At 37.4% G+C, this 12100-nt stretch overlaps 1 protein-coding gene across 3 annotated transcripts in view; it reads right to left on the reverse strand.

The window, feature by feature from the left end:
* The window catches only part of LOC117421560 (type II inositol 3,4-bisphosphate 4-phosphatase-like), a 353781-nt gene that overhangs the window by 325323 nt on the left and 16358 nt on the right, over nt 1–12100 (reverse strand). For all 3 annotated transcript variants that reach the window (XR_009329315.1, XM_059028317.1, XM_059028321.1), the window contains exons 2-3: nt 7334–7533; nt 795–859 (exon numbers count right to left, since the gene is read on the reverse strand). Coding sequence is in view for 2 of the 3 variants with exons in the window: in XM_059028317.1 (XP_058884300.1) it covers nt 795–859; nt 7334–7451 (183 nt within the window). In the remaining variant the exon portion in view is untranslated. The remainder of the gene's footprint in view (nt 1–794; nt 860–7333; nt 7534–12100) is intronic.

Below are 12100 nucleotides of genomic sequence, written 5' to 3' on the forward strand. Positions count from 1 at the left end.
AAACACTTAAACTATCCTTGCTGTATAGATAGTCACTGACAGTTCTCGCGCTTCGCTGTAACTTGACGCAAGGAACTACCGTTCCTCTCGATATTACATTTGTTTTATGAACATTTCTATTAAACTGTCAGGAGGAGGGGCTAAAACCCAACAAATGTGTGTCACATGTATAGCAGGTGGTGCTTTTGCACTCAGTTCATGTCCTAATTACATACAGTAGATGTATGACAAAAAGCAAGTAACATCCCAAAAGCATGAGGAGGAATTAAGTACCCAAAGAGAAAGCATGTCTTAATAATGGTCATTCTACATGGGTGGTGTCATGAGCATAGAAAACCCAGCAGGAAGGATTAATCCCAAAGGGTCTACAGGTATCTACCCCTGTGCTTACCCCTTTACCAACTACCTTAATATATACCTGTGTATCGGTGTGTATTTTCCAACAAGGTAAATTAACCAATAAAGAAATTGAAGTACGAAGCAGTCAAAACGTGTGCTCTTCAGAGCTATAAGAAGATAGATTTGCTGTTACAATTCAGTCGGTGGGGCGGGAGCAGATAGCACTTCATCTCTTTTTATTAAAAGACAAAACAATAGAAACAGAATACTCCCCCATCCCACATAATTAATTGAAAAGTATATTATACAAAGACAAAAACAGCCCTTTACACTACAGTAATATGCATTCATTTGTGTAATAATGTATTGCCGACATGATGTAATACTATGAAGCATAAAACATATTTTCTTGTTTAAAAAGGCACTTGCGTGAATAAACTTAAAAAAAGACTTACTTGGATCTGTTTTTTCATTAAAAAGAGCAGGTTCCCTTTCAGCCGACACCATCTCTCAGTAATCTCTGTGTGCAAAAAGAAAAAACACACAACATATCAAATATACATATATACATACATACACACACATACATACATACATAGCCATAGAATCTGTTATATATTATATTAAAAGATTAATAGATGCCCCTTGCCTGTGCTCACGAGATGAAGCTAAAAGATAACGCATTAGTATTAAAAGGTCAGTAGGGAAAAAAAATCATTAAACGAATTCTGATCTGGCCAGCAGCTGCAAACGTCTGACAGACTGCTAAATGCCAGATAACTTCCCAGAAGGTTCCTGCTTCCCTGCAGCTGAGAGATTTGGTGACTGCAGCACAAGGCTCAACTTTATTTTCATTGGTCCTTGCTTCTGCACGGAGGAGAGAAAGACAAAATAAAACAAAGGGCATTAGTTGCAATTATTAAAAAAAAAGAGAGAAATAAAAAGAAAGAAAGCTCCGATGCAATTCCTCTGAGATATACATTTATATGAAATGTGACATAGGGCTGCCCTATATTTGACAATTATGTGAAAATAAAATAAAATTGGCAAAAGCTTATGACTTGAAATATTTATAAGCATCCCATGTTATCTCTTGCACCACAAAATGAACAGGGAGCAATATGCAGGGGACTCCACAAATTAGAATTATGTTGATAGTGTTCAGCAATAATTGTTCATTAGCAGAAAAGCATCAAATGTAGAATTGTAAGGTAACTGGTCAGTTGCAATAACAATACTTCATAATTAATGCATTATTGTATTACCACGTACCTATCTACTGCAAGGCACAACCCCCAAAATTGATTTTTATGCTGGCCTCATGTAGCATAGGATCACACTGCAGTCCGCAAGTCAAAAGGAGACTAAATAGCCTGTAGTGAATAAATACACGCAAGGAAGGACTATGGAATTCTATGTTATTTTCATATCTCAGAAGTTTCCTCACTCACACTTAATGAATTGCCCTTATGCATGACTTATTGTGGTGGCTGCGTGTCATTAAAATGAAAGCAAAGGACTATGCCCCAGGTCTTCAGATCCTTTCTCTTTTATACAGTCAATGGCCCACAAGTAGATTAAATGATGGAATCAACTTGTGAGACAAGTCACAATTCATGCTATCTGAAGCATGTTATCACATAGGGGTGGGGGCCTTTGCTGTAGGCACAACAGCCGTCATCTTTCAGATTTTGTTAGGCTATTTAGTGGAGTACAATAAAGGAAATCATTTGGTATTTTCTTTTTTCTGTCATATACATCTTGTTTCTATACTCTAATAACATGTTCAGGTTGAAAGCTGTGCATTGTTGAACACAACTGTGCCTTATATAGTCACTCGTTTGCCGTCCTTCTTAGTCAGTTTTTCTGTATTATATTTGACGTTACTGAAAAAAATGCAATACAGTAGTCTCTGGCTAAGAGAACACCCCTCGGGAAGCAAGTGACGTCTTCTCTAAGACAGAGTTGAACACCAGACACAATATGCCAAGGCCAATCACAATATGAATCAATAAATACAAAGGTATTTATTACTTATGTCATGATGACGCACGTGCATCAACAAATTAACAGAATAAATAAGAGAAAAGCAATAGGTTAGCATATGTTAATAAACTAAGGTTAATAAACTAACTGACAAACTAAATGAACAAAACAAACCTACACACAGTAAAAATGCAGCAGCGACTAACAGTAATTATGAATATGCTCATTTTAACACAGCACCACCCTACACACGCAGCATACTGCAACAGCTCTAGATTACTCTCGCGATGACAAGTCCATTTTGAAAAGATTGAATAAACCATTTGAATTTGAGTTTGATGATGAGTTATCAGGTTACAAAACAGTGCTGTATCAGTTTTGAATCAGTTAGCAATGAATCACTATCAGTGCCAAGAAGGTGTTCTTTTAAGTGAAGTTCCTGTTCCTTTAGCCAGAGTGCTTACAATGGAAAAATCTGTTTCAACACAAGGGTGTTCCCTAAGCCAAGGGTGTTCCCTAAGCCAAGGGTCTTCCCTAAGCCAAAGTCTTTGATTTAGGAGGTGTTCCATACACAGAGACTACTGTAATCCTAAAGCTTGGGGGTATCAGAACCATAGGTGATAATGGATCCGGTAACAAGACTAATAATAAGCAAGGGGAACCAGTAAAGGAGAAGTAACCAATGCATTAAACCTGCTTTCTTACAGCTCATCGGCATAACAGATTCAAAAGTCCCCTTACTGTGTAACACTACTCGATTTGAGAACTTAAAATATATATGTATTTTTTTTTTAACAATACAGTTCTTCATAGCAAATCCAAATTCTGGAAAAAAAACATTTCTAATGAAGGGACTTTGACTGTAAGGAAACAGGTTTTAAAAGCACTGGCTGCTTCTCATTTAAACTGAAAGAAGTTCAAGAAGCCAGTCTGCACATTCTACTGGCTTTGTCAACCATATAGAAATGAGCTAGGATAGTGTTAGCTGGGGGAAATTTAAAATGCAATATACAGGATGATTTCCTGAATTAAACACATCAAAAACAAATTAATTAAATTGTTTTTAATGTTATTAATTCCTTATTATTATTTTCATTTGAACATGCTCACTATTTAATGACAGTGAATAAAAAAAAAAAAGCCATACGGTAATAAATCTTATAATGATGAAAAAAAGCCACCATGTCCTGGGGTAGCAGTTTGGCGTAGCAGTTTGATCAATTTTTTGGTTTTACTATGAGTTTAATAAGACACACTTCTGAGCGTGTTACCTGTACACTGTTGCTGGTCACACCCCTAGTAAAACCTGGAATGGGTGAAACTGCTATGCAATAGGAGTCTGGACTAGTCAGAATAATTCAGTCGATTATCAGTGTGTAAGTGGCAGCGGTGCTAACCCCTTGGGAGTCCTCTGCATTCTGGTGTAGCAGCCCAGCTCCCTGGGCGGATTTACACTTGTGATGGGAATGCAGAACATATCTGACACTTCAGCGTGCTGGCTTGAGAGGGGTGTTTCTACCATGGAGGGGGATAAGGAAGTGGCACCCCAAGCTGTGTGGAAAATCACAACGTGGGATATTCTGGAAAGGTTAAGCTATACTGTATCGCGTTCAGTAAGCAGATTATGTGCGCTATAAAGTCGCTATTGGGTTCAGAGTTGAAGATTTGACAGTGCTGCTCCTGAATATTCAAATACATGGTGTGCACGTCCTAACCATAGAACAGTGTCTCGTAACTGTGTTACAGAGTAAAGACAACACTTTTAAATTGTATTACTTAAACTGAAATTGCAATATAGCTACACTGCAACTGCATAAATAATGTGTAATTAAAACTCAAAAAGCATTACCAAACCCTAAACACTATCATCTTGTGATTACACATGCCGCTACATGCTTGGTTTTATAAAAGGAGTGCTAACCAATTCTTTAATATCACTTTTCTTACCTGTTATTACCCTTATAAAAGTTTAATAAAGCATACTGAAAGCATGGTAAAGCATAGGTAAGCACTGTAAAGAATAGCCAGGGATGCTAAAGCACATTAATAAACATGGCAAACCATCAATTAAACATCTAACAGTGCAGTGCGTCTCATAGATTAAAGTTTAGATCACAAGATGGACCTCAGAAAGCAGCAGCAGTGTTTTATCAGTAGTGTTTTGAACTACTGCATCTGCACACTAAAAATTAAAGTACACAATACACGCAAAAAAACAAAAGGGTGAACTGTGACACTATTGCTAGGCCTAATATGCACCTAAAAACTGACAGACACAAGCAACAATGTGGTACCATCTTACTAATAATTTACCACTTTACCACTCACTAACAATCTTTACCACACTGAGCATATTCTCAAAAATAGCTTTGGCAATTGAGATGCATTTTGCAGAAATAGAAATGGATTAAAAAATGCAGTAATTCCTAATACAGAACGTGGTGATCCTATTTATAATTCTACCCATAATGATAAAGTACTGTCCAGACCAGATAGTTACTGTCACAAATGAACACGCTCTGAATTGGAAATTACCCTTGGTTGTCATCATTGCAATGTGTTATCTGCCCTGGAATGAATACAGTACTTTTGGAACAGAAGCAGGATCAACATTTAATGATTCAAATACACGATTAGCAGTGATTGCTCACTCATCTATAATAATGTCTTGAAAAATCTCCAAAGCTAATTCAATGTTGCTAAAGACAATTCAATAGATATCCTCCTAGACAAAAACCTAGAGATATTTCTACAGTATTTTGTTTTTACCCTTTAAAAGAACGGGGGGGGGGCTAGTTTAATGATCTAAAAGTGGAGGTTCTTAATAACTGCCTTAAAATGTATAAAGCAGATATTATGAGGACCTCTTTCCACTGTATATGTGTTGTGCTTAGTGAGGTTAATAAGCTGGCCAATAAATCGCACCTAGGGGAAAACACAAGCAGGATTACATTTAAAGTGCTTGTCTGTATCACTTTAATTCAAGATACTGGATAACGGCGTCTGCTAAGAAATAAGATACAGGATTCAAATATGCAGTTTTGAATGAAATGCATGCTAGAGCTAAAATGACATCTGGTGCTACACAAGATTAAAGAAAGTTCTCAGTTTGCCTGCCTTGTCTTCCAGGAAGTCTGGCAACTGCTTTACTTCTGAGGTCATTTCACCCCAGCAGTGTCTTCAGGGTCAAAGCCTCTTACTGGCTGCAAAGCATGTCAGTCATTAGGGGATGCAGCTACACACTCATACCAGGTGGTGATTGTGGCATCCCTCTGGATCAAGGCCCTCTCTAGCTGATAGCCCCCCTCCCCACACTTTGTGATAAATGAAATAGCATTATTAAAGCTGCCCCACACACTTATACATTTTCATTTAATAACTACAGTGTTTCGTTTGAAATCATTTGTAATGAGACCCTGTCAAATGTTTTAATTTGTAATAAGGAAACACTTTATATAGCAATGTATACCAAAATGCAACATTATTACAAATGAAACAGTACGGACTAATGTCAGCATATGAAATATTGAATGCATGCCCCATGATCGATCGTTCTTCTCATGCTCAGCGGTTTGGCCCTTATTTTCTTATTGTCGAGACCAGCTGCCCCGAGATTGATGTTTGCAGTGTGGCACCTGTGGGATCTACACCTGATAAATGAGGCAGAGCTCCAGCTTCAACATTGAAATCAGGTCAGTCGCAAACACATACACGTTTCATCTGAATTCTTCAGAAGCTATTCTATCTTCCAATTCACATTAGGGATTTAAACCTTTGTTTGTCCTATTTCAGAACCCCTATGTTAAATATTGATTATTTTGGCTCTGAGAAAACTATTTATGACCACAACCATCAGCTTAACTGTCAGAAAAAAAAATCATTATTTTACAAGGCTTACTATCTATGTTATCAACCACTGGTATTGCTTCTGAAAAGACTTTTACAAATGTCCACAATATAAATAACCACTTTGGGTCATTTTTGTCCCCTCTGCTACGTGAGTTTGTATCCAAAACAGCTTGTGGTGAGGTACCCCCGCCCCTGTGTGTATTTTGTGTTTTATGTAGTGTATGTCTGTATTTAGTGGTGCACAGAGTGTGGGTAATGTAGCACGGGTGATTTAAACTGTATATTTGTATTTAGGCACAGGGATTGCACAATCACTTCATGTGCAGAGTAAAGTGTGTATTTGTATGTGCGCACGGGGAATTGCAAAATTAGTTCACGTGCAGACTGTGCCGGGTTCAATTGAATGATTAATTAGCAATAGAGTCCCGGCACAGCTATTGATAAAAGCAGCACGAATTTCAAACTCAGGGTTGATTGTTCGTTCAGAGGCGGAACGAGAGTTGGGAGGAAAATAAAGAGAGACCTACAGAATAACAATTACTGCACGTGCTGGTTAGACCTCAGCACAATGCTTGTTTGTTTTGTTCCGTGTCTGTTTGTCTGTCTCTTTACGTCACTGTGCCGTTTTGTATGTGTTTAGTGTTTTGTTTCCTGTTTGTTCACCCTTTTTATTTATTATTGAAATCAGTGCATCAGCGCTTCCATACCTCAGTACTGTTGACCGGTCTAACTTCCTGGTCTGACATCACCACACAACCTATCCTGTCCACACAGCTGCACACTCCTAATGTTCATTTTTTAAACCACCTCACTTCGGAAATTCAACTTTCAGAAGCAGATCCGTTGGTTGAAAACAAACATCATTTAAGGAAAAAATTTTTGTTTTTCCCCAAGTTGTGCTGTGCAATCAGTAATTAAATGCCCTGAATGCTAGAGTCAGAGTTTATGCACCAATAATACTTACAATATGTACTTGGAATAGAAACTAGTTCGGCGTACATTCACAAAATACAATGAAATACAAAATACAGGATTTTCATTGGGTAGCTGAAAATGGTATTTAAGTTGTCAATTTGAAGTTATTCTACAGTCAGTTCTGAAAACTACTGTACACCAAGCAAAGCAGAGTAATAGCAAACAGATTCAAAGAGAAATTTACCTTGAGGTTTGTTGGAATTGCTTGCAGGAATGCGGTACACTCTGAGCTTTCCTTCTCTATCAAAACTTCCTGGCTGCCCCCTGGCCAGCAATGCCAGTTGCGCTGCGTTGAACCTCATTCTGTCACTATCATCACTGAGAACCAGCAACCAGGACCACGAAGATCATCCGACTCTGCCAGCAGGATAACTAAAAAGTCCACTGCAAAAAACAAAATAGGTAAGGTGAAATACAGAATTTTGTGAAGCACTTTAGAATCTGCTCAACACATCTAAAAACTTGACCTGGCTTCTGGCTTGGAGAGGCTGCAGTAGCATGACTTACTTGTAGTACACACCTTTCAACATTCTTTCTAAGTGCAGTAATGTCATTTCTTAAGTATTAACCCTTAGCCTTGACTTCATACTATGCACTAAAAAAAAGGGTAGACTGCTCTGCAGGTGCATGTTTTTGAAAGTATAATTGTTGTCCATTAGTCCTTATTGGGTTAAACAAAAATACATGTCTGACTAATAAGGTGAAAATGAACACAAAGTCATTGACTCCACATACATGTGACTATCCTTCAAACCATCTCCGGGGAACACTTCCTCTACAACAAGCCAGGCAACACAGTGTCAGTTCATTAGCACATAAACAACTTTAGGTCACTGAAGTACTGTAACTCCCCCTTACCAAACCACAACTCCAACTTATAAATGTACACTCGCAGTGAAAGAAAAACAAGCTGAACACCCTCATAATTGAACTTTGATTGACTGTTTATCCAGATACATCGTTTCAAACTGCTATTTGGCCACACCATAAAGGGTTAAATACAGCAGTGCTGTAAACTTTCCACCACCAGCAGATATTCTTATTGGCACATGTTCTTAGCGTTACACATAACACACCATGCACAACATATTCTAATAGGAAGTAAGCAATATGGACTTTTGCAAGAAAGTTAAGCTACAGAAGTCGTAAATGTCCCTTTAGAATAAAATGTCTTCTACTGCAAACATCACAAATGTCTATCTCCGAACCAAGAACCAGGACCCCAAGTAGAAAATATGTTCTCCTTCAGAATCTGCCGCTGGTATTACGACTTCTTCCAGGATAATATTCCCAAGCTTTCCTTCACTTGGTCTCATGATCATGGTAAATATTTTAAGCCACATCTCAGTAACAAGTGGTTCTATTTGTAGAGCTCAACTGCTTTCTCCCGCAGTGCCTAATTAGACCAATAGCAAAGCTTGATGACAATGCAGAACATTGTTCCCTAAAATAAACTGGCTTTAGTTTTCATAACCCACTGACTGGAAGGTTTATCCATGGATTCCCAGAGGTTCTCATTTCCCCTATTAATCTACATGGGGTTTTTTTGTTTTTCCTCACCTGAGGGCTAACGGATCGCGCCAGCATCAGATCGAACGAGCATAGGTGGAATTCTAAAAATAATTTTGCTCAGAAAAGAACACTGACATGGGCACAGATTGAATGTAAATAATGTTATTTTAACTTCTGCTAAAGAATGTTATTTGCAAAACTATAAAAGCATGACACATACGTACATGATACAGTATGGGTGACCATCACCACTATATCCCCATTGCCAGGGATGCACCCAGTCAGGGATAAAACCTATACTATACACACCTAAATATCTGTTTCAACGAGCAAGGCAGACCACATAAGGAATATAGCATCTGGTTGAATTACTGCCCAAACTGCTGAATAATTAAGAAGGCTCCGTAAATCATTTTGCACAAAGTATGGCCATTAGATCATTTAAGATTTAGTTTAGTATAACAATTAGTGCAATATATCTCTACAAAGATCAATAAGACATATAACACAGTTAATGCTGCCTCTTATCAGTACATGAATACCCAGTGAAAAAATTGCTGTTGACAAGCTGTATGGAGGATGACACATATGCCTGCTGCACTTTTGTCAATGCAGTTTGGAGTATGAACAAAAAAAAAGGTTTGTAAATAATCTAATTGTACCACTGTGTGTACTGGAGGGCATTCAGGGTTTGATTTCAATATACAAACAACAATGTGACAGGGTAGTGTCACGGCCCAGGCTGGCTACCGGCAGGAATTAGACCCAGAGACAGAAAGCTGCAGTTTAAGTGCAGGTGTGCCCATTTATTTAAAAGAAACAAAAACACTGAAACAAACAAACAGGGCATATGGGCCAAAATAAAAGGTTAAAACAAGAGATTAAAACAGATGTAGGCTGGACATTTTCCTTCTCTACAAAGTAACACACACGTTTGCATTCCTATATTTGTGGGGACTTTTCACTGACTCTTTCTATATTTTTATTTACTATTTCTAACTCCAGTCAGACAAAACTCCACACAGGGTGAAGGTCGACAACAAACTAAATATTTCTGCACACTTTCTTTTTTTTTGAAGGCATGTTTAGTTCTTAAAAACGTGTTTTACAAAGTGGGGACGGCCCCATAACGTCGTTTTTTTTCAGGAGTTACTATCTTTGTGGGGACATTTTCTCAAATTTTGTCTGCACATTGATAGTAGTACCTGCCCTCCAAGCAGGAGAGTATAGGAAGTAGATGTGTTTTTATATGTTTTAACTGATAGATACAGCAATAAGCAACATATTGATTATTGTTTACTGGGTCATCTGTCCGACCACTACAGAGGAAAAGCAACTGGAATCTGTCCAGGACAGGGTTTAAGTGACCTGTGTTGAGACTTTGTGGAAACATGAGATATTTTAATAGCAGCCAGAGCTCTGTCTACTGATACTACTGCACTCTAACACTAAGGAACTGAGCTCCTGAGCCACAGACAGAGGAAATAGAGACCTACCATGGCTAATCAAAGGGACCCAAGAATTGTAGGCCAAAAGAAAAGCTTGTAGGCCACTGAACAGTTCTCTGCTTTTGATTAAGCAAGAACAGACAAAGCAATTTGCAGTGAGTGTCCAAACATTTTTTTTATTTTTTAATAAAAAACAAGATAGATGCTTATAAAGCTATTTGTTCCAGTAAAATATTTTCCATGTGTTTCCAAGTTACAATCCTAGAAATAAACAACTTAAAACCACACCTACTGTGCTGTACATAGTTTTTTTAGAATTAAGTTCTTTCTTCCTAAATATGGTCATATCAATGACAGTTATACATTCCTTTCAGACACACTGCCCTAACAATGTTATGTGTTGCTCAACCTACAATAAAAAATGGGAATGAGGGAGGAATGAAACTAAATAAGTCTTGTAATTTGATACCCTTTTAAATCAATACAAATGTATCCAATTTATACCAAAGAAATAACTTTAATCTTTTTTTTTCATTAGTCCAACATATAATAGCTAAATTTAAAATTGCCTTCAAAACCTACTTTAAAAACACAGCCTATTCTCAAACCGTTTTTGACATGATGTCTTTTTCAATGAAGAATCTGAGAAAGGAATGTGAAACTATTTTTAAAAACTAATCTTGAGCTAGCGAACATTTGAAATCCCCATGGCTAAAAAAAAATGAAAAGCTTTTATAAAAACAGCAGTTTTATTTAAATTGCCATGGCATTTGTGCAAATACACAGAATTTGCTTAATCATTTCAGACAAACCTCCGATTCATTGTAATGTTTATGGTTATAAAGGAAAAATGTGAAAAACATAATCGCAAACAAAAATGTACTTACTAAGAGCCTTTTAATTTCAAGGACATGCATCCTTGGGAAGAAGTTTTACTGACTGAAAACAATTCTGTATAGTTTCTCAAGATGAGCTCCCAAATTGAAACAACGTTTGAGTGTGACAGATGCCCTTCCGAAACTTGAAACACAAGTATGCAGTGTTGTATTATAAGAATGGGAATTATCCTGGGTTTAAAAGTCATGTCGTATGCAGACAGGCTAAAAGAATTGAATCTATTCAGTCTTGAACAAAGACGACTACACGGTGATCTGATTCAAGCATTCAAAATTCTAAAAGGTACTGACAATGTTGACCCAGGGGACTTTTTCGATCTGAAAAAAGAAACAAGGGCCAGGGGTCACAAATGGAGATTAGATAAAGGGGCATTCAGAACAGAAAATAGGAGGTACTTTTTTACACAGAGAATTGTGAGGATCTGAAACCAACTCCCCAGTAATGTTGTTGAAGCGGACACCCTGGGATCCTTCAAGAAGCTGCTTGATGAGATTCTGGGACCAATAAGCTACTAACAACCAAACGAGCAAGATGGGCCGAATGGCCTCCTCACGTTTGTAAACTTTCTTATGTTCTTATGAAATCTATCCAACTAAAGCCCTACAGTGTTATATGAACTTCCTACAGTAGAATCTCTATTCTAAAAGTTCTTTATTTATTGCTACCAAAGCACTACCCTCCACTGTTACAAAAGTAAAGGGTTGATTGCCAAACAATTTACGAGTTAGTACATTATGCTAAATTGCAACATATAAATATATGTCTGAAAATCACTGAAAAAGCAAAAAAACTTAAAAGTGAAATGCCCAAAGAAAAGAATATTAAGACAATAAAAGACCTAAAATACATTATGCTCTGAAGAATGGAAAATAATAAGTCCCATGATAATATAACTGTGACTAAATACAGAGAAACATTGCCAGGATGAGCTAAAGCTCACATGGGTGATCAATATTCCAGTAGTCACTAGAAGGGAGAGGAGGTGAAACCCCTAAATCACAACAGAAGAGTACCTCTCAGTAATTCAGAAGAAGTTCAAGCAGGAACGTTGCTTAACAAGACTATTTAATGAACCGACAGGTATAAAAGTGGCA

This window comes from Acipenser ruthenus, chromosome 1 (assembly GCF_902713425.1).
Source record: "Acipenser ruthenus chromosome 1, fAciRut3.2 maternal haplotype, whole genome shotgun sequence".
Lineage (NCBI taxonomy): Eukaryota > Metazoa > Chordata > Actinopteri > Acipenseriformes > Acipenseridae > Acipenser > Acipenser ruthenus.